Raw genomic sequence first — 23,390 nt, 5'->3', positions numbered from 1 at the left:
ACGGAAAGTCAGGGAGGGTGAACGGAGAGTCGGGACAGCGCACGGAGAGGCGGGGCAGTGCACGGAAAGTCAGGGAGGGTGAACGGAGAGTCGGGACAGCGCACGGAGAGTCGGGGCAGTGCACGGAAAGTCAGGGAGGGTGAACGGAGAGTCGGGACAGCGCACGGAGAGTCGGGGAGGGCGAAAGGAGAGTCGGGGTGGCCAGAGGAGAGTCGGGGCGGGCGAAAGGACAGTCGGGCTGCATGCGCGGTATACCCGTGAGCGCGGTATACAAAAGTTTTTGTACATAAAATCGTGGTTTCTGCGCGCTATACCCGTGTGCGCGTTTTACATGGGTGCGCCTTATCTGCGTGAAAATACGGTAGTCTGGTTATTTGGTCAGCTCTTTAAGTTTGGAGGGAAAGGGACCCTTAGCAGCTGTCAAAAGTCCCCTCATTTCTTCATAACAACTATATCAAAATAACGGTAATATGCAGTAATAACAAATGTCTTTAAGAAATATGATGGAATAAAACTATTTACCAAACTGAAGATCCTGTCTGTTCAATCATGTTCCTTTTGTCATCTTCATCTTCCATATGCCGAGAGGCTGGAGACCTTCTCTTGATGTTTCATTTGAGCCAACAGGCCTTGTATTTCTTTGTTGCAGTGTTTGCATTTTGCACACATGCCTGCCTTACCCATAGGTAGAGGAACTTAATTAAAATATTCCCACACTGGATCTGTTTTATGGCCTGCTGCCATTTTAGGTTTTCTCCTCCAAGGAGAGAAAAATAAGCCTCAAACTATGCATACAAATATCCCAAAACTTGTGGAGTATTCTGCTTAAAAGGTTTTGATTTCATTTTTACTGCTCCCTCCTCACTAGAGAGTTGCGCGGGGACAGAAATCCCACCCGTCCCCACCCGTCCCCGCCAAAATCCCACCCATCCCCACCCGTCCCCGTGAGGAATCCCTCCGTCCCCACCCGTCCCCGTGAGGAATCCCTCCGTCCCCACCCGTCCCCGCGAGGAATCCCCTCCGTCCCCACCCGTCCCCGCGAGGAATCCCCTCCGTCCCCACCCGTCCCCGCGAGGAATCCCCTCCGTCACCATTCTTCCCTATAAACTTCAGAAATAGTTATTTTATTTAATTATGCTACTGAATTAAAGGCTCTGGTAGAGACCCATTTACAAATAAGCAAAGAGACTATTAATTTGGAAATATTAATTGGGAAGAATACATACTTTGTAAATGGGTTTCTACCAGAACCTCTAATGTAAATATAAAATATAAATACTCAGCTGATGAGAACCCACAAACTGTCAGCTGAGGACTTCCTTTGCAGTTGGCCTGGGGTCCCTTTTGCCAAGCTTGGCAGGCAGCAGTAGCGTCCCTGAGTCACAGATGCTGGCACCTCAGTGGCTCATGGATGCTGCCAGCGACTGCTGCGCTTGGTGGAGGGGAGTTCTGACCATCTCTAGAGGAGGTCCTCTGCTGGCGGTGCTTGGGGATCCCCACCAGTCACAGCAAGGGCCAACAAGTACTTCAACACTGTAGAAATAAAACCAGAAATGCATTTCCTTTTCTTTTGAACACAAAACAAAGATATCTGCCATATACATTTCCCAAGGCAGATGACTCTATGCAATGTCACCTCGGTAACAAAATACAAAAATAGACAAATACACCCCCTCCCTTTTTACTAAACCACAATAGTAGGTTTTAGCACAGGGAGTTACGCTGAATGCCTCGCGCTGCTCTCAATGCTCATAGGCTCCCTGCGCTAAAAAACAATATTGCGGTTTAGTAAAAGGGAGCCATAGTGCAAAATATAGACAGCAGATATAAATTCTCAAAACAGACACATTTTGATCACTAAATTGAAAATAAAATCATTTTTCCTACCTTTGCTGTTTGGTGATTTCATGAGTCTCTGGTTGCACTTTCTTCTTCTGACTGTGCATCCAATCTTTCTTCCTTTCTTTCAGCCTCCTGTATGTTTCCTCTCCTCCAGACCTCATTCTCTCCCCCAACTTTTTCTTTCTGTCTCCCTGTTCCCCCTTCTTTCTGTCTCTCTGTCTGCCCCCTTTCTTTCTTTCTCCGTGCCCTCCCCCAAGCCACTCGGTTTGCTGCCACCGCCATCGGGGAATAGTCCCCAAGCCACCGCTGTCCCAAGCTTTCCCTGCAGAAGCGTCGCGCTGACCAGCATTCCGCTCCCTGACGTCAATTCTGACGTAGGAGAGGAAGTTCCGGGCCAACAAGGCATTTCTCCTCATTCCATCCAGCCTGAGCCCCATCTCTCCTTGATCCAGCATTTCCCTTCTGTGTCTGTCAGAATTACCATTCCACCTATTTTCCAGCATCACCCTTCTTTGTGTCCATCTCACCTATATCCCTATCTCACCACTTTTTCAGAATCTTCATTTGTCTCTGTCCTTGTCTTTACCCCATATTCACCATTTGCCCTTTCAATGTCTTTATCTCCCCCCCCCACACACACTTTTTCAGCATTACTTCTATGTCTCTATTTCACCTCCTCTTCATGTCCCCTCTGTATCTCTATCCTTATTCAGAAGGTCCTGCTTACCCTTTCTCTTCTTTGTGTCACTATCTCCATTTTCAGCTTTCCCCCTTTTTCCTTTGTTAATGCACCCTGTAGCCAGAATCTTTCCACCCTCTCTCCACTCCGGCCCAGCCCAGTATGAAATATTTCCTTTTGTTTCTCTCCCCTCTCTCTTCTCCTCCCTCACCCACGAGTCCTGCATCTGGCCCTCTCCCTTCTACCTGCACCTGGCAACACCCCCCTGCTCCGCGGCTCTCTTAAGCAACTCGTCAGCAGCGGTGATCAAGACAAGCTGCCGACATCGAGGCCTTCCCTCTACGAGTCCCACCTTTGTGGAAAAAGGAAGTTGAAACAAGCGGGACTCGCAGAGGGTAGGCCCCGACGCCAGAAGCTTGTGTCGATCGTTGCTGCTAAGTTGCCGAAGAGAGCCGCAGGTAGAAGGGAGAGGGAGATAGGAAGGCTGTAGAAGCTCCGGAGCATGACACCGAACCCGGCCAGGATGATTTCTTTTTCAGGCTGCTGCTGCCGCTGCCATCCCCCACCCGAAATGACAAAAAACAGCCTAATGCCCGCGTCGGGAAATAGCCATGTTGAGCAGTGAGCTCAGCACGTACACAGATGAAAGCCTTGCTTGCTGATTGGTCCGGCGGCACGGTGGGGCGGGGCCGCCGGACCAATCAGCAAGCAAGGCTTTCATCTGTGTACGTGCTGAGCTCACTGCTCAACATGGCTATTTCCCGACGCGACGCCAGACTTGCATCGCCAGAATTTAGGTAGGTTGTTTTCATCCCCGTGGGAGTCCCGTGGGCAAGGGGGCGTCCCCGTGGGAGTCCCGTGGGTCAGGGGGGCATCCCCGTGGGAGTCCCGTGGGCCAGGGGGCGTCCCCGTGGGAGTCCCGTGGGCCAGGGGGGGAACCCGCGGGATCCCCGCGGGACCCGCGGGATCCCCGCGATCCCCGTTCCCGTGCAGACCTCTACTCCTCACACTTAGTACTGTAGCACTTGATATTCTTGAATCATTCACAGAGAAGAATGACCTAAAAATTATGTTGTAAATTAAAAGCATTAGGTGTGTTTTAATGGCTCACAAGATTTGATTTCACCTGGAAAGCTGAATTATTTTGTTTGTGTTTTCACTTGGCTCTAATTCTGACATGTGATCTTTCTTGTTTCAGACACTTTTTTCCTATTTTGTTTTTAGGTATATATCATTCAAGTTAAAGCTGACTATCACCAGTGGACCGTGAAGCATCGTTACAGTGATTTCCATGATCTGCATGAAAAGGTAATGTTGCGCTGGTTTTTGAGGTCTACCAGCTTTAAGGACTTCTTATTTAAAAAAAAAAAATCTTTGAACAAGGAATAACAGAAAGGCATTCAAGCTTAGGCAGCACACCATACAAGTATTCTGAAAAGTTCATAGAAAGGACTCATAACTTAGCATTTTCCTGTCTTCTACTGTGTGTAACAATCAATAACAATTTTATTTATTTATTTTATTTTATCTAAATACCGTTTACAAAATCTCCCCAACGAAAGAAAAAGCCTGTTATAAAGGAAGTGGGGACAGACCACCCAACCATCCATCCATCATAGGCAGAAAAAACTTTTGTGGCTACTATATATATCTAGTAAAGTGCAAAAAGAAAAACATGAGAATCGAAACTGTGCTAGCAGCAACTACAAACTTAAACTGCAAGTTCAGGAAAAACTATTTCCAGCCAGCCTATGATTGTTTCGCGGCTGACATGCCACTTCTTATTGGCCGCAAAGGCACACATAGCAGGCTGCCTGAAAAACACAGAGGAGCAGCGTGTCAAACAGTTTCCTGCTACGTGAGGCTTTGCAGCCCTGAAGAAATGGCATGTCAGCCATGAAACTGTGGAATTAGAAATATGATTGATTCTCATGTTTTTCTTCTTGCACTTCTCTAGATATATAAGAACATAAGCATCGCCTCTGCTGAGTCAGACCACAGGTCCATCGTGCCCAGCAGTCCGCTCTCGCGGCGGCCCCCCAGGTGATCCTCTACTGAAGATATTTTGTCCTGTGTAGTACTCCCTCTATCTATATCCCTCAATCCCCTTTTCCTTCAGGAACCTGTCCAACCCTTCTTGAAACCCAAAATCGTACTCTGCTCTACCACCTGCTCTGGAAGTGCATTTCAGGCATCCACCACCCTCTGAGTGAAGAAGAACTTCCTAGCATTCGTTCTGAACCTGTCTCCCTTCAATTTTCTTGAGTGCCCTCTTGTTCTTGTTTCCCCGGCCAATCTGAAGAATCTGTCCCTCTCTACCCTCTCTTTACCTTTTATGATCTTGTAAGTTTCTATCATGTCCCCTCTAAGTCTCTGTTTTTCCAGGGAAAAGAGCCACAGTTTCTCCAGCCTCTCGGCATATGGAAGATTTTCCATGCCCTTTATCATTTTCATTGCTCTTCTTTGGACTCTCTCGAGTGTCGCCATATCCTTCTTAAGGTACGACGACCAGTATTGAACGTAGTACTCCAGGTGCGGGCGCACCATTGCCCGATATAGCAGCAAGATAACTTTTTTGGTTCTGGTAGTAGCCACGAAAGGTTTTTCTGCCTATGATGGATGGATAGTTGGGTGGTTTTTTTCCCCCTCCTGTATAACTGAGGCTTTTTCTTTAGTTGACTATCGGAGTTCAGTGCTTGTTGATGGGTGTTCAATTCTCTTTTGGGGAGATTTTGTAAATGGTATTTAGATTGACTATACCCCCTTTTCAGGTTTATTTTAACCATTTATAACCTGCTGTATGTAAACAATTCTAGGCAACTTACAAAATAACAATTAAGTGGAAGACAATAGACAATAAAATGAAATATGAGCATAAGCAATAAGCCAAAATACACTTTAAGATACTTAAAAGCATAACTAAACTTGACCAAATAGATACTCTTTCAGACATTTCCAGAAATGCAAAAAAGAAGTCGCATTTCTTAAGTCCTTTAGAGGATTGGCAAAGAAAGGTAATGAAATACAATAGCACTTTAATAGTTAACTTACTAATAGGTACAGTTGTTAAAATTAAAAAAGTCAGTGTTTGAAGTTAACAATTTCAGCTACTTTTTGAAAGTTGTTTGAGTTACATCTTTTGCACTGAAAAAGCTTTTTAAATTAGGGAATTTACTGAGCCTAAGAATATTATTCCTCCCATGTGTATCATAAATTAACTTAAGACCATAAGAATAGCCTTACTGGGTCGGACCAATGGTCTATCCTGTCTTCATGGAGGCCAATCCAAGTCCAAATAGTAGCAGCAGTCCAAGCCACCAATCCAGGGCAAGCAGTGGCTTCCCCCATGTCTGTCTCAACAGCAGACTATGAACTTTTTCTCCAGGAACTTGTGCAAACTTTTTTAAAACCAGTTAAATTAACTGCTCTTGTACATCCTCTGGCAACGTGTTCCAGAGCTTAACTATTCTCTGAGTGAAAAAATATTTCCTCCTATTGGTTTTAAAAATATTACTCTGTAAATCTTGATGCAGTAAAAAAAATTGATCCACATGTACCCATTCTACACCATTCAGGATTTTGTAGACATAATTTCTCTTTATTTCTGGCACTCCCTACTGGTAGGTTTGTTTAATTTTGACTAGCTAGAATGCAGTGTTGAAGCATAGCTAATTTCTATGTTCTGTGAGATGATTTGTTTTGCTTTTTTCTGACTCTAGATCATCTAGCAGTGGAGTGTTAATCAATTCCATTAGAAGTATGAAGTTTCTCCTCTTTACTATACAGACACTTTCTTTTCTAGTAAGAAATGTATAAACAAAAGTTCTGTAAATAGTTTGAAGAAAATCAGTAATGATGGTGATACTCAGAATTGAATAAGAAATTGGACTAAGCGTAGAACGAGAACATCGACTCATTTTTAAGTATGTGTGTCGAAATTTGTTTTGTCTTTGGTTTCACATTTTGATCTTTTTCTTTTTTTCATTTTTTTGTACTTGAAAAAGGGGAACAAACCCCAAGCAATCAGGGTCAGCCCATTGGTATTTGGGAGCCTGGCCCCTAGTAGCCTGCTGGGGTGTCGGAGGCACTATTTTTTAACCTGGCTACTCAACGGGGCAGCAGTGACTAGAGCAGTATTCATCAATGCAAGGCCCTGGAGACCTCTACGGTGGTCCTCATCATTCTGGCTTTATTTTCTGCTACTCTTTACCTAAGCTTATGACAAGAAGGGGAAGTTGGATGGGAGAAAAAGCCATAAGCTTAAAGGACAAAAATGTCTTAATTGGTAAAGAGAATGCATTTGGAAATGCTCACCTCCTTGAGGATACCCTCAATAAACATTTTGAAGGCAGGCTGATGGGGCAGATGTCATTGGCATTGGTCAGCAGTCATGGATTTGCATGAGAAGACATTTTGCGGCTCTCTTTTCAACGCACTTAGATCCAAAGTGGCCCTGACTTAAAAATTAGTGAAGACCACTGGACTAAAGATTACTCCTGACAACCCTCCCCTAGTAAGAGCTGGGGATGGAAGAAGAGTTGCTGCTGTTACATGTCTTTTTTTGTGCCCCACTATCTTTGCTGCAACCAGGAACATCTGATGTTCCTCGCAGCAATGCAATACTTTGCTTGGAATACTTTGTTTAAAAAAATAAAATCTCTGCTCTTGCTGGACATACTGGTAAATAATATTCCACATTCCACAGAGCCTTTAATAGAGTTTAGGGGGAACTGTGCCTTGATGTCTCAATTATCCTTTCGATGACCTACAGAAAATAAATGTTCAAGTCTACTACCAGTGTTTATGGTGACAGAATATTGTTTTTTTGTTGTTTTTTTTAATTTATTTTTATCTTATAGCTTACTGGAGAAAAAATGATAGATAAAAACCTGCTGCCTCCCAAAAAGATTATTGGGAAAAATTCCAAAAGTCTGGTGGAGAAGAGACAGAAAGAGCTAGAAGTTTACTTGCAGACTCTCCTGGCAAAGTTTCCCACAGCTACACCCAAAGTGTTGTCCTGTTTCTTACATTTTCATTTATATGTAAGTAATGCTTTTTGTTCTAGCTGAGTTACTGAACTGGAATTGAATCAAATGTTTATTTACTTTTCCTTTTTAGCCTGTTATCAATAAAAAATGTTGTCACGTAAAAATCCCTTTCTGAAATACAGTTAGTGGGGGTAGGTGGCTTCTGGCCAAGGATGTGTCTAATTGCCAGAAAGAAGAACAGTACGCTTGAATATACCTGTCAAATGTGAAACTTCTACCAGTCCCTAAACATTGCAACTAAATGCCTCTTTTTGTAATCCGCCTAGAACTGCAAGGTATTGGCGGAATAAAAGACACCAATGTAATAATAATGAATAGGTCAAATTGGGGAAGCCAGGAAGATACTGCACCTGGTGGTGGTAGGAAGATTCTAGATCTGGTAGGGTAAGAAGTATTTGGTGGGGTGGAATAGAGATGCTGTACCTTTTAGAAATTGAAATTAATAAGGCAATTGCAACCTTTTTTTTTTTTTTAAACGCATGAGCTTTTTGGGTGATTATATAAGCCCTCTTTCCAAGTCTGTTGGACTATTGCAATGTATTGTATTTCGGGATAACTGGACAACTGCTTAAACATTGCAGACTATTCAGAATGCCGCTGCTGGATGGCTTATAGAAAATGCTAGTCCTGCTCTTAGAGAACTTAATTGGCTACCGGTTAAGCTGATGGTTTTGATTTTCAAACTATTACTTTATCAAACCCTGATTTATCTATTGAGGATTATTCATCTTGGATATTAGAAAAAAACTCAAAATTTAGCTACCTGTCCAAGATTAAAATGCTAGTCCTAACAAAACTAGACTACTGCAACTCACTCTCGACACGGGGCATAACCTCCTCTCAAACGTACAAACTCCAAACGTTTCAGAACATTGCAATCGGGCTGATCTTCGGCTTAAAAAAATACGACTCCTCTCTCTGCTTACTTCCGCATGCTTCACTGCCCCAATCTTATTTAAACTTTCCTGCATTGTGCACCATGCACTAAGCATCTCCCTTAGGTATCCACTCAACTGATTCCTTCAAAGTTAGGTATCTTTCTTCAGTTGCCTATATTGTTTTCCCCACTGAACCTTGTAATTACTTGAACCCTGTCAAGCTATTCTATCGATAAATCCAGATATCTTATACTTGTATTTCTATACCACAACATGTAATTTACTTAAATCGTTGTAATGTAATTCTCTCGGTAATGTCCTGATCTCTTTTAACTGTAATCCGCTTAGAACCGCAAGGCACAGGCGGAATAGAAATCACAAATGTAATGTAAACACCAACTTACCGGAACAAATAATTGTCCTGTTCCCTACCACCTCCTTCACCTCAGTCAGGATCAACAACACCCCACATGCTGATTATCCTATCATCCAAGGGAGTGAAATGTAAGCAAATATTCAACACCCTTTTCACATATGCTGCTATCCAGACCTGGAACGCCTTTCCAACATCCATAAGATCAAAATTAAACTACCTCACCTTCAGGAAAAGACTGAAAACATACTTGTACAGATTCTTCTCAGTTTAGTAACTCTCCTCTCCATTTGCATGGTCCTTATTCCAGTGATGAACCCTTAATTGTCTTCTCACTGCAACTGAGCAAAACCTTATTCTATGACAATATCTCCTTGTCCCTTGACTCTCTTAATAGTAAATCTGTCCTACTCTGTCTGGACAGCCTCCTGCAATGTATCCGTTCTCCACAATGTGATGTAACTATTTCCCCATATCACTGCATGGGCCTCTTATCTTGTAAATCGCCTTGAACCTGTACTGGATAAGTGCAATTCAGAAATTCTGATTAGATTAGATTAGTTTTTAGTATGATAGGCCTGAGTTATTGAAACAAACTGCCCACTGAATTGCGGAATAAGGATACCTTAACTTTTAGGAAGAACTTTTAAGTTAAACATACTTTTTAAATACATGATGATGGTATTTTTTGGGGGGGAAGGGGGGTGTTTAATCAAGGGGCTTGTTAGGGCTTGGAAGTTTATAGCCAATATTTTCTTTTATAGAAACATAATGGCAGATAAAAGTCAAATGGCCCATCCAATCTGCCCATCCATTGCATCGACTATCTCCTCCTCTCCCCTCCCTAAAAGATCTGATGTGCCGGTCCTACGTTTTATTGAATTCAGACACAGTCTTTGTCTCCACCATCTCTACTGGAAGACTATTCCACTCATCTACCACCCTTTCTGTAAAAAAAGTATTTCCTTAGATTACTCCTAAGCCTATCGCCTCTTAATTTCAACCTATGCCCTCTCATTCCAGATTTTCCTTTTAAGTGAAAGAGACTTGTCTCATGCGCATTTATGCCATGTATGTATTTTAAATATCTCTGTCATATCCCCTCTCCCTCCTTTCCTCCAAAATATACTTATTGAGATCTTTAAATATGTCCCCTACTTAAAGCACTTAGGCAATTCTGTTTGAGCGTGTGTACTAGTGAGTTTTGTTTGAGATTTGTATTGTTTTTACTATGTTGGGATGTATGTGATCTTATTATATATGGTTTTTATTGTACCTCATTCGGAGCTGGAGGATATAGCGAGTAATAATTTTTTAAGAGAAAGGGATTGAGACTTGTATACTACCTTTTTGTAGTTTTTACAACCACAGTTTACATGCAGGTACTTCAAGTATTTTCCCCATCTGTCTCGGTGGGTTCACAATCTATCTAATCTACCTGGGGCAATGGAGGATTAAGTGACCTGCTCAAATAAACTTGCCTTATAATGAAGGCCACCGATCATTTCAGTGGCCTTCCTCTGGACTGACTCCATCCTGTTGATATCTTTTTGACGGTGCTTTCTTTCAGGCAGGCTGAAGTAGTTCCCTGGGTGAGAGCATATATGTGCCTGTTCTCCAGGTGGTCCTCACAGTGGGATTTTCTCCAACTTCATCTCCCCTGGACAAGGGAGGTAAGGAACAGCTTACGTGGATGGCTCAAAGGGGACTCCTTATCGAAGGGCATGCCTCATGGGTATCTCTAATGACCAACACCAGCCTGTTCAGCTGAGGGGGGAGGCTTATTGCCAGGATTTGCCCGCTTCAGGGCCTTTGGACTCCATCACAGAGAAAGTGGTCCATTAATCATCTGGAACTCAGAGCCATTCGGCTTGCGTTCAGGGAGTTGAAATGTTCTCTGGAGGGAAAGGCAGTCTGAGTATTCTCCAGCAATGCCACTGTGGTAGCCTATTTGAACAGATGGGGAGTCATCAGAAGTGCCCCATTTCACCTGGAGACCCAGATGTTGTTCAAGTGGGCGAAAATTCATCTACAAGTGCTCAATGTGGCCCATTTTGCAGGAATAGAGAACGTTAAGACCATAAAAAGAGCCTTACTGGATCAGACCAGTGGTCCATCTAACCTAGTATCCCATCTTCGCGGAGGCCAATCCAAGTCAGAAGTACTTGGCAAAAACCCAAATAGTAGCAGCATTTCATGCTACCGTCCCATTTTTGTCTCAACAGCAGACTATGGACTTTTCCTCCAGGAACTTGTCCAAACCGTTTTTAAAGCCAGTTACATTAACCGTTCTTACCACATCCTCTGGCAACACGTTCCAGAGCTTAACTATTCTCTGAATAAATAAATACTTCCTCCTATTGGATTTAAAAGTATTACTCTAACTTCAAGTGTCCTCTAGTCTTTGAAAATCTTGATGCAGTAAAAAAATTGATCCACTTGTACCCGTCCAGACGTCATCTGGTTCTTGAAGATTGCTTCCTCCGTTGTGCCAGCCCTTTCTGTCTTGGAATCTTAAAGGGTCTTTCTAAGCCTCTGTATTATGAGCCTCCGTATGAGGCCTGATAGACCTCATGGTGAAGATGGTATTTCTGGTGGCAATAGTCTCGGCAACATGGATCTTGGAATTGCAAGCTCTCTTGCAGAGAGACTTTCCTCAAATTCACAGAGACTGGAATTAAACTACATACAGTATCTTCCTTTCTTCTGAAGGTGTAGTCAGCTTTTTACTTTAAGCAAAAGATTCGTTTGCCCGTTTTTCTCCCTATGGGTTTGGCTAAGGATATTGCAAAGGTTAGATATGCGTAAAGTTTTACTAAATTCTTAAGAAAAGTAATGGTTTTGTTGAGCTTCAGGGCTCCTTATATGTTGGAGCTAATTACACATCTGGTTGGTTCCTTGATACAGCTAAGTTGCAAGTTCATGTTAATTATTTTTCTTTTTTTCATAAGTTACAGAGCAGAACAGAAATGTATGATATCTCTGGGAAAGCTCCCCTTGCCTCTCCTTCTCAATTGCTGTGGTACAACTGAAGAGGACACTATACTCCTCTGGTGAAGGAGGAGGAGCTGAAAGATGTGATTGGCACCCTTCTACAGCAGTCACGACTATAGATGGGCAACATCTAAGGTGCAGACTCCTTTGTATGATTAACAGACGATTATCCAAGTAAGAACCTAATCTTTCATTTTGGTATCATCTGCAAAGAGGCATATCTTATCCGATAGCCCTTCAGCAATATTGCTTACAAAAATGTTAAAAAGAACAGGCCCAAGAACTGAACCATAAGTCATACCACTGGTAACATCCCTTTCCTCAGATTGATCTCCGTTGATCATTACTGTCAGTCGCAAGTCATAACATGGGATTAGAACTAAACATAAACAAGACGAAGATCATGAACATGGAAAATGGTGAAGATTTTGCGCTTGGGCTCATTTGTAAACAAAGAAGCAACTAGCAGGGAAGAAATACTCTGCAGAATAGCACTTCGTTGCTCTTCAATGAAGGCTCTCGACAAAGTATTCAAAGACGAGGAAAAGACACTCCAAACAAAGATCAGACTTGTCCAAGCACTCATTTTCTCTGTGATCAATTACGGATGTGAAAGCTGGGCAATGCGGTAACAAGACAGAAAGAAGATTGATTCATTTGAGCTTTGGTGCTGGAGAAGGATTTTATGTGTGCTGTGAACTGCCAGAACTAACAAATCGATTCTGGAAAAGATCAAACCAGCTATGTCACTCAAAGCCCAAATGATGAAGTTACAACTGTATTATTTTAGTCATGCCATCAAAAGAGAAAGATCACTGGAGAAGGACATCATGTTTGGGAAGATGGAAGGAACCAAGCAAAGAGGTCGACCTGCAATCAGATGACTGGACACATTGAAAATGACGCTGTAGGACCTTACCTCACTAGCACAAAACCAATTTCTTTATAGTTCATCAAGTCACTAGGATATGAACATGAGTTGATGGTACCTAACACAGTTCCCTACTTCTTCCTTACTTCCACTTTTGTGGTGAGGGACCACATCCACCATTCTCCAGTCCTCTGGTACCACTCCCGATTCTACAGAAGCATTGAAAAGGTCAGCTAGCGGAGCCATTGGAATTTCCCTAAGTTCCTTCAGTACCATCGGATGTACACCATCCGGCCCCATCACTTTGTCCACCTTTAGTTTAGCTAGCTCCTCACAAACGCAATCTTCTGAAAATCGATTAGGGTCTACCACACCTCCATCCCTATTTGCTTTTGTCTTCTGCGGTCATGCTTCTGGTGCTTCAGCACTCTCTCTTATTGTGTTTTATTTATGATGTAAGCCACTTTGAATAGTTTGTCCATAAAAGCGGCATAAACCTTTATGGTGATGATGATGTGATGTTGATGGGGAGAGAATACATGACTGGGGAAGGGAAATGGAAATACTAGATCTAGTGGGGAAGCTGGGGAGATGCTGGACCTGGTGGGTTGGGGAGTGTTTGTTAGGGAGGAGGACAGATGCTTTACATGATGGGATGAGCGGTGGCTGATGAGGAGGAGGGAGATGCTGGATCTGTTGAGGGAAAGGAAAAAGAAAGAGACTGGTGGCATAAGCCTACATAACGGGGCATTTGAGAGAGACAATAAATTGATGGGGAATGCATGACATTGGTCAGTGGTGTGGCCTCATATGGCAAATTATATATTTTGTTAGTTAGTTAAAACACTTATAGCCCAGATAACAATAATACATACATAATTAAAACAAAACATGACATACATAAACAAACAAAACATTGCAGATCATTATAAAATAACACAGCAAACAACCCTATACCTTAAAATAATTAAAGCCAAGCAATTACAAGATTACAAAATGGGCAAATTTAAAAAGGCAAGTCGAAAAAAATAGGCTTTCAGACTTTTTTAAAATGCCAGGAAATCAGAAATCAAACGGATAGAATCAGTCAAAATATGTCGGCTCTCCTCCAAAAGTACACAAAAGAACCCCTGTTAAAAAGAAAATTAGTGAAGATTACTGCAGTAGGGGATTTGTGCGGATGCCAAGAAAGCCAGGTTAAGAGCTCACACTATGCTTACTTAGCTCTTATGCCTCCCTTCAAAAATCTATAAAATCCTAATAACAAAATGAGCTGTTTAAAATGTCAATAATGTGTAATAGATACAAAGAGTAGAACCTACATTTTATCTATTTTATGATGACTTGTGTGTGTCTTTTTTAGGAAATCAATGGAATCACAGCACAGCTTTCTGAAGAGCTTTTTCATAGAGGTAAATGATTATGCGATGTTTTTACACAAGGTTTATTTTATTAATTTCGTATGTCTCTCATAACGTGTCATACATCTGTATATATAAAATCGAATGTATCTGTGTGTGTATGTATGGTGTTTGCTTGAGACACCAGTTTCTACGCTATTTTCATCGCACTCTTCCAGAGTTTCACCTCGAGTGCGTGTTTGCACTGTGCTTCCAGTCAAGACAGACTCTTGATAAAGGCACAGATGCCGAAACACTGCCAGTGGTCAAGTCTTTGAGTTATTGTGGCATGTCCATCAATAATCTTTTGAACCATACAACCCTTGGCTGATCTTTTGACATCTTGTCCTCACGACTTGTTCGTTGTGTGTATGTATGTTCTAGCATAACTCTGAAAAGCATGGACAGATTTCAACCAAACTTGGTACACATGACTTACTATCTGGGGGAAAAATAGTGTGGGGGTGGGAAAAAGGTGATGTAAAAATTATCGAAAACGACAGATTTTAGTGTCTAGCCTATGGATGTCTGATCAAGGAGGGGGAAGAAGGGTACAAGTCTGAAAAGATAGATGTTGCTATTTAGACCTGTTACTTTTCATGTCCAGGATACAGAAAGGTACTCTGATTAAGCAGCTGTCCACTGGAGGGATTCCCCAGTGTTTGCTATTTTCTCTCCTCCCCTAAAGGTGAAACCAAAAAGGGATACCAGGCTCTGAGAGCTGTGGAATTATTGGATCAGAGTAAAAGCACTGCCATCAGAAAAGCTGAAAATATTTCATATTTTGTGAAAAAAAAAATTAATGGTAGACAGGAAAGGCCATACTGTCATTCCTTTTCAGAAGGCGTTCGACAAGGTTCTGCATGAACGACTATTTCGGAAAATTGCAAGCCATGGAATTGAGGGTGAAATACATGGATTAAAAACTGGCTGGAGCATAGGAAACAGAGAGTGGAGGTAAATGGACAATACTCAGACTGGAAGAGCGTCACCAGTGGGGTGCCGCAGGGCTCGGTGCTTGGACCCGTGCTCTTTAACATCTTTATAAATGATCTGGACATAGGTAAGACGAGCAAGGTGATTAAATTTGTAGATGATACGAAGTTATTCAGAGTAGTAAAGATGCAAGGGGATTGCGAAGATCTGCAACATGACATAATCAGGCTCAAGGAATGGACATCGACATGGCAGATGAGGTTCAACGTGGATAAGTGTAAAGTGATGCATGTCGGTAACAAAAATCTCATGCATGAATACGGGATGTCCGGGGCGGTACTTGGAGAGACCTCCCAGGAAAGGGACTTGGGAGTTCTGATCGACAAGTCGATGAAGCCGTCCACACAATGTGCGGCGGCAGCAAAAAGGGCAAACAGAATGCTAGGAATGATAAAGAAGGGGATCACGAACAGATCAGAGAAGGTTATCATGCCGCTGTATTGGGCCGTGATGTACCCACACCTGGAGTACTGCGTCCAGCACTGGTCGCCTTATATGAAGAAGGACAAGGTACTACTCGAAAGGGTCCAGAGAAGAGCGACTAAGATGGTTAAGGATCTGGAGGAGCTGCCGTACAGCGAAAGATTAGAGAAACTGGGCCTCTTCTCCCTTGAACAGAGGAGATTGAGAGGGGACATGATCGAAACATTCAAGGTACTGAAGGGGATAGACTTAGTAGATAAGAACAGGTTCTTTAGCACTCTCCAGACCAGTAGAGGTTAACTTTACGATTGGGTATATATCTAATCATGACCAGCAGGTGGAGACTGAAAACAAAACTTTGGGACAGTATATCCTAGCCCCTCCTCTCTATTTCCCTCAGTCTTCTTTCAGTCTCCAGCAGGTGTTGAGTGATCTGTACCCATCTCCCTTGGTAGGGCTGTTGGAATTTGTTTAGAGGTTTATTGTCCCTGTTTTTAGCCGGACGGAGCTTGGACGGACTCTGTTTGGGGGTTCGTCCGACCTCGGGGGTGTCAAACCCGGCGGGTCACGAGCGGGGTCCCTCCCCCCACTTCCTCCACCTCCCCATATTTTTTTAGAGGAGCCTCAGCAGTAAGCCTTGCCCCCTAAATCAAGCAAGGCATATTGCTTCGAGAGCCTGTGGAGTCTGTTCTGTAAAAAAAAAAAAAAAAAAAAAAATCCTGAGGTAGTGCTGGTCTGGAGGGTTGTATCCCTTTAAGAAAACTGTATTTTACTGTATTTTTTCAACTAACCGGCACTTTTTTACAGCTAGGTCGCGTATGGAGCAATGAGCACTTCTAAAGGGAAAAAGTGCTCATTGTGCTCCAGACGCGAGGCACTCGCGGCCGGCCTGTGCAAGCGGTGTTCAGGCCGGTGCGGTGGAGGAGCTCCGTCGGCAGCGGCTGCAGGCGCCCAGAGCTCCCCGCCGATGGTGCCTCGCGAGTCGGCAGGGAACGGTGGAGAAGCCCGGTCTTCTCCGTCCGCCCACGGAGGGATTCCCCGAGCCGCCGACGGTCGGGTTTTAGAGGATTCCCTCTCAGCTGATATTTTGACAGCTGATGCCGGCTTGCCTGTTTTAGCGGCTGAGACTATTCAGGTCTCTCAGCCGCTTCAGGCTGTGGAGGGAGCTGTTTTGGCGGGAAAGACGCCATCTTCTCTGTCTGGCCCCTCCATTTTGTCTTCCACCTCAGGTGACCTTCCCCCTGTTTTGTCTAAGCAGGGGCAGGTTTCTGCTGGGTCCCCTGCTGTGGCAGGGAGTCCCTTGGGACCCTCGGGGGGTTTTTCCCCTGATTTTTTCTTTTCATTATGCAAAGCCTATTTTCAGGCGGCTGGGGGTCCCGGTTGCGCCCAGGGGGTCTCGGGGGGTGGGGTTTCCTCCGCGCTCCCTGCGGCTTTGCCTCTCTCGTCTGACGTGACGTCCCCTCCGCCGCCTCTCTTGTCCAAGCGTCCGCGGGTGTCGTGGGACGAGGATTTGTGGTCGGAGGAACGTGTCGGTATGGAGGAGGACCTGGACCCTTCTGAGGAATTCCAGGACCCTCTGGAGGGGACGGAAGCTGGCGGCGGGTTGTCGGGTTTCCCGTTCTCCAGTGACGAGGCGTCCGTGGTGCGCCTTTTTCAGAGAGATGAGCTGCCTGACCTTATTCAACAGGTTTCTTCGGCTTTGCGTTTTGAGGACGCGCCGCCGGAGACTCCGCGTGTGGGGGACCCTCTGTTACGAGGGATCCGTTCCGTTTCCCGCTCTTTTCCTATGCATCAGGATATTCGGGATATTATTCTTGAGCAGTGGAAAACGCCGGAGACGCCGTTTCGGCTGGCGCGCAGCATGGCTCGCCTGTATCCCATTCCTGAAGGGGATTGGGCTACGTTAGCTTCGCCAGTCGTGGATGCGGTGGTCTCGGCTATTTCCAAGCGGCATACCGTGCCTGTTGAGGGCGGTTCTGCCTTGCGGGACTCTGAGGAGCGCAAATTGGAGAACATCCTTAAGCAAAATTTTCAAGTCTCTGCTTTTGGGGTCCAGGCGGCTATTTGTGGGGGACTGGTCGCTCGCGCCGTGTTTCGGTGGGCGGAGCGGGTCTTGGATCGAGAGTCTGACGACTGGTCTCTGGTGGATCAGGAGGTAGCAAAGATTGAGATGGCTGCCTCATTCCTCTCGGATGCTCTGTATGACTTGGTGCGGATCTCGGCTAAGTCCATGGCTTTTGGCGTGGCCGCAAGGCGTGTGTTGTGGCTGCGCGCTTGGGCGGCGGATGCTGCGTCCAAAGCTAAGCTTACTAAATTTCCCTTTCGGGGGTCGTTTTTATTTGGAGAGGACTTGGATAAGTTAATTCAGACTCTGTCGGACTCGAAAGTTCCCCGTTTGCCGGAGGACCGTGCCCGCCCGGCGTCTCGGGGGGGTGCGGCCCGGGGGCGTTTGCGGGAATTTCGCAAGTATCGCCCTGGGCGTGGGGCTGCTTCTTTCCAGTCTCCGGGGTTTTCCCGGGGTCGGTTCTTCCAGCGCATGCAGCCCTTTCGGGGGGCCCGTCGGGGGGCAGGGAACCCCTCCGCCGGTTCCCCCGCTTCCCGTCCTGCACAATGACGCCTTGCCGGCGCCCCCCTTGGTTCCGGTGGGGGCCCGGCTGCGCGACTTTTTTCCCAAATGGGCCGAGATCACGTCCGATCAGTGGGTCCTGGAGGTGGTGCGGGACGGTTATGCCCTGGAGTTCGCCCGCTCTCTGCCGGATTTTTTCCTCGCTTCTCCGTGTCAGACTCCGGGGAAGAAGCAGGCTTTTCGCCAGACCCTTCAGCGCTTGCTAGATCTCAGGGCAGTAGTTCCGGTGCCCCCCCCGGAGTGGGGCACGGGCAGGTACTCCATTTACTTTGTGGTGCCCAAGAAGGAGGGGACTTTTCGGCCCATCCTCGATTTGAAAGGGGTCAACAGGGCTCTCAAGGTTCCCTCTTTCCGTATGGAAACGCTGCGGTCGGTCATTCTGGCGGTTCAGCCGGGGGAGTTTCTCACTTCTCTCGATCTGACGGAGGCCTACTTGCATGTTCCTATTCGGACCTCTCATCAGCGTTTCCTGCGCTTTGCGATCTTGGGTCGGCACTATCAGTTCTGTGCGCTTCCCTTTGGGCTGGCCGCGGCTCCCCGGACGTTCACCAAGGTGATGGTGGTCGTCGCGGCAGCCTTGCGGTCGGAGGGCATTCTGGTACACCCCTACCTGGACGACTGGTTAATTCGGGCCAAGTCGTTGCAGGAAAGCTACCGGGTTACGGCTCGGGTGGTGGAGTTTCTCCGGTCGCTGGGCTGGGTGGTCAACCTTTCCAAGAGTCGGTTGGTTCCGGCTCAGCGTCTGGAGTACCTCGGGGTGCTGTTCGACACCTCCTTGGGGCAGGTCTTCCTCCCAGAGGCCCGGGTGAGCAAATTGCAGTCTCAGATTCGCCTGCTTTTGGCGTCCCGGTGTCCTCGGGCGCGAGATTTCCTCCAGGTCCTGGGGTCGATGGCGGCGTCCCTGGACGTGGTGAGGTGGGCGCGGGCCCACATGCGTCCTCTTCAGTATGCTCTGCTCCGGAGGTGGTCTCCCCAGAGGCACGGGATGGATGTTCCGGTTCCCCTGCGAGGCTTGGCGCGCTGCAGTCTGCGTTGGTGGCTCCGGACCCCTCACCTAGTTCAGGGGGTGGGTCTGGATCTTCCGCAGTGGACGGTGCTCCTTACGGATGCGAGTCTCCTGGGTTGGGGGGCCCAGTGTCTGGGTCACTCTGCTCAGGGAACCTGGTCCACGGAGGAGGCCTCCTGGTCGATCAACGTGTTGGAGACCAGGGCGGTCCGGCTGGCGCTGTTGGCTTTCCACTCCCTTTTGTTGGGCAAGTCGGTCAGAGTCCTGTCGGACAATGCCACGGCAGTGGCTTATGTCAATCGTCAGGGGGGCACCAAGAGCACTCTGGTGGCGCAGGAGGCGGCTCGGCTCATGGTTTGGGCGGAGTCGCATCTTCTGGACCTCTCGGCCTCTCACATTGCCGGGGTAGAAAACGTTCAGGCGGACTTCCTCAGTCGTCACTTCTTGGATCCGGGAGAGTGGTGTCTCGGCGCCGAGGCGTTTCAGTTGCTAGTGCGTGCTTGGGGGCAGCCCCTGATGGATCTGATGGCTACAAGTGGCAACGCCAAAGTACCCCGCTTCTTCAGTCGTCGCAGGGACGGTCTGGCCGAGGGTCTGGATGCTCTGGTCCAACCGTGGCCAACGGAGGGGCTGTTGTATGTGTTCCCTCCTTGGCCATTAGTAGGCAGAGTACTGCTTCGCATTGTTCGCCATCCGGGGCTGGTGGTCTTGGTGGCTCCGGATTGGCCTCGTCGTCCGTGGTATGCGGATCTGGTGAGGCATCTGGTGGCGGATCCTCTTCCTCTGCCTCTCGAGTGCGATCTTCTGACGCAGGGTCCCATTCCCATGTTCGACCCGTCTCCCTTTTGTCTTACGGCTTGGCTCTTGAAAGGGGCCGCCTGAGTAAGAAGGGATATTCCGACAAGGTGATCTCTACACTTTTGGGGTCCCGGAGGCTTTCTACCTCTCGGGCTTATGTACGGGTTTGGCGTCTGTTTGAGGAATGGTGCCGAGCGCGGGGAGTGGTCTCCTTTCGCGCTTCTCTGCCTAACATTCTGGAGTTTTTGCAGGATGGCCTGGATAGGGGCCTGGCCTGGTCTTCTCTTCGGGTTCATCTGGCGGCCCTGTCGGCTTTTCGGGGGCTGGTGACAGGTCAGCGTTTGTCAGCCATTCCTGATGTGATTCGCTTTCTTAGGGCGGCCAAGTTGCTCAGGCCTCCCATAAGGCCCTCGATTCCCTCTTGGGATCTCAATCTGGTTCTCTCTGTTCTAGTGCGCCCTCCTTTCGAGCCGTTGGATGGCTGTTCGTTGAAGGACCTTACGCTGAAGTCGGTCTTTTTGGTGGCCATTACTTCCGCTAGACGGGTGTCGGAGCTACAGGCTTTCTCTTGTAGGGCTCCCTTCCTGGAGTTTTCAAAGGAGCGGGTTGTTTTGCGGCCTGTTCCTTCCTTTCTGCCGAAGGTAGTTTCTCCTTTTCATGTCAATCAATCGGTGGTCCTCCCGGTCTTGGGTAGTCGGGAGGGTTCTTCTGAGCAACGACAGCTGCGCAAGTTGGATGTCGGTCGGGTCCTCCATGCTTATGTGCAGCGGACCCGGGATTTTCGGAGCTCCGATCATCTCTTTGTGCTTCTGGCGGGTCCTCGTCGGGGGGCTGGCGCTTCTAAGGCTACTATTGCGCGCTGGATCAAGGAGACGATCGCTTCCGCTTATCTTCTGAGTCAGAAGCCGGTTCCGGAGTTTCTCAAGGCTCATTCCACTAGGGGTCAGGCGGCTTCTTGGGCTGAGTCGTCGCTCGTGCCTCCGGTGGATATTTGTAAGGCTGCGGTTTGGTCCTCCTTGCATTCATTTGTTCGGCATTATCGGGTAGATGTTCAGGCGCGTCGGGACGCGGTGTTCGGTGAGCGTGTTCTGGTATCGGCCCTTCGGGGGTCCCGCCCGTGAGAGGGACTGCTTTGGTACGTCCCAATCGTAAAGTTAACCTCTACTGGTCTGGAGAGTGCTAAAGAAGGAGAAATTAGGTTCTTACCTGCTAATTTACTTTCTTTTAGCTTCTCCAGACCAGTAGAGGTCCCCACCCTGTCTGTTGTTGTTGTTGTTGGGGCTGTTGCGCGGGCAGTTTTTGGTTTTTGCTGCGGGTTCTAGTATTTTTCTAGGGCCGGGGAGAATTGAAGAACAGCGGCTGTGGCTCGGCTGGCTTAGCTGGCGAGCTGTGGGGACCTTCTTCCTTCGGGAATTTCTCCTCTGCATTTTCCAACAGCATTTTTTGGGTATGTTATTGGTTACTCCTTTCGGAGTATTGTTTTTTCTCTCTGTTGTTTCCAGTTCTTGGTTCTGCTTGGCTATTCGGCAGACTGAGGGAAATAGAGAGGAGGGGCTAGGATATACTGTCCCAAAGTTTTGTTTTCAGTCTCCACCTGCTGGTCATGATTAGATATATACCCAATCGTAAAGTTAACCTCTACTGGTCTGGAGAAGCTAAAAGAAAGTAAATTAGCAGGTAAGAACCTAATTTCTCCTTGTTCACCCTCTCCAAGGTAGGGAGAACGAGAGGGCACTCTCTAAAATTGAAAGGGGATAGATTCCGTACAAACGTAAGGAAGTTCTTCTTCACCCAGAGAGTGGTAGAAAGCTGGAACGCTCTTCCGGAGGCTGTTATAGGGGAAAACACCCTCCAGGGATTCAAGCCAAAGTTAGACAAGTTCCTGCTGAACAAGAACGGGCGCTGGTAGGGCTAGTCTCAGTTAGGATGCTGGTCTTAGACCAGAGGGCCGCCGCGTGAGCAGACTGCTGGGCATGATGGACCACTGGTCTGATTCAGCAGTGGCAATTCTTATGTTCATATTGTGGTTAAATTGATTAATTTGGCTTTTAAGCGTGGCTCTTTTTTTTTTCTCTCTCTCTTATTTTTCAAGGAGAACAATTACTTCTGGCTGGAGAAGTTTTTAATATTAGGCCACTGCAGCTATATGCTATAACTCAACAGCTGCGAAAAGGCAAACCCACTTGTGTTAATGGAGATGCCAAAACGGACCTGGGCCACATACTGGATTTTACATGCAGACTGAAATATTTAAAGGTAAAGATTCCAATGTGCTCAGTACTTGCTTCCTTCACAAGATGAAAATGATGCTTATGTCTGTCAATGACTTTTTGTCCTACATAGTCTGTCTATTTGTACCTGCCTACAAGCTTGATACAGATCCTGTCGTTCCTTACTCCCATGATGTAGTATCCGTTGTGTCTTCACAGAAAATCTGTATCCACTGTCCATCTCCCTCTTTGAGTGAAACAGTATTTTCTCCCATAGTTCGTGATAACAGGTATACTGTACAAGGGGACACATATTTATTTGCTCTAAAATATAAAATTGAGATTCTTAAGGAGCAGTAGTCCTAGACTTAGCAAGCTTCATTAGTACAAGTGTGGAGTTATTAATTAATAGAAATGTAAAGGGGTTTTTTTTCAAACAGTTTCTGATGCTTCTCTTATTACTGTTTCATCCTTGAAACTATCTGGTCCCGCTTTGTCATGGTAGAGCAATGCTGTCAAATCCGTGTCACAAATGTGCAGAACCCAAAGCTACAGATGGATAAAGCACTTGCATATGAATACATCTTGGTGTTCTGTCTTTTATAGAATACATTTGGACATCGTGAGGCTTATTTTAGGCTGGGGGAGCAGTGGTACATTTAACCCATGGATTCTAATGCAAAGCTTAAATATCTAAATAAATTAATGTAAACCGTTCTGAGCTCCCCTGGGAGAACGGTATATAAAATTGCATAGATTCGGTTCTGTACAGGGACAGACAGTCTTCTGAGGGCTAGCCTAATGGTTAGAAAAGTGGCCTGTGCACCAACAGACCCAGGATCAATTCATACTGGGTCAGACCAATGGTCCATCAAGCCCAGTAGCCCATTCTCACAGTGGCCAATCCAGGTCCTTAGTACCTGGCCAAAACCCAAGAAGTAGCAATATTACTTGCTACCGATCCAGGGCAAGCAGTGGCTTCCCACATGTCTTAATAACAGACTATGGACTTTTCCTCCAGGAACTTGTCCAAACCTTTCTTAAAACCAGCTAAGCTATCCGCTCTTACCACAACCTCTGGCAATGTGTTCCAGAGCTTACCTATTCTCTGAGTGAAAAAAAAAATTCTTCTTATTGATTTTAAGAGTATTTCCCTGTAACTTCATCAAGTGTCCCCTAGTCTTTCTCATTTTTGACAGAGTGAAAAATCGATCCACTTGTGCCCGTTCAACTCCACTCAGAATTT

The 23,390-nt window shown here is 46.2% G+C and overlaps 1 protein-coding gene across 10 annotated transcripts in view; it reads left to right on the top strand.

Moving 5' to 3' along the window:
- NISCH (nischarin) overlaps window positions 1–23,390 on the top strand; it is a 149,533-nt gene that overhangs the window by 9,417 nt on the left and 116,726 nt on the right. For 9 of the 10 annotated variants that reach the window (XM_033925916.1, XM_033925919.1, XM_033925915.1 and 6 more), the window contains 4 exons: window positions 3,746–3,829; window positions 7,381–7,563; window positions 14,049–14,097; window positions 22,027–22,190. In XM_033925916.1, the coding sequence (XP_033781807.1) occupies window positions 7,396–7,563; window positions 14,049–14,097; window positions 22,027–22,190 (381 nt within the window). In that variant the 5' untranslated portion in view covers window positions 3,746–3,829; window positions 7,381–7,395. Of the gene's footprint in view, window positions 1–3,745; window positions 3,830–7,380; window positions 7,564–14,048; window positions 14,098–22,026; window positions 22,191–23,390 lie in introns of those variants that run through there. The other variant, XM_033925920.1, reaches the window with a different exon arrangement.

This window comes from Geotrypetes seraphini, chromosome 17 (assembly GCF_902459505.1).
Source record: "Geotrypetes seraphini chromosome 17, aGeoSer1.1, whole genome shotgun sequence".
NCBI classification, from domain to species: domain Eukaryota; kingdom Metazoa; phylum Chordata; class Amphibia; order Gymnophiona; family Dermophiidae; genus Geotrypetes; species Geotrypetes seraphini.
Note: the sequence above shows the minus strand (reverse complement) of the source record. Positions and strands in the feature narration are given on the sequence as shown.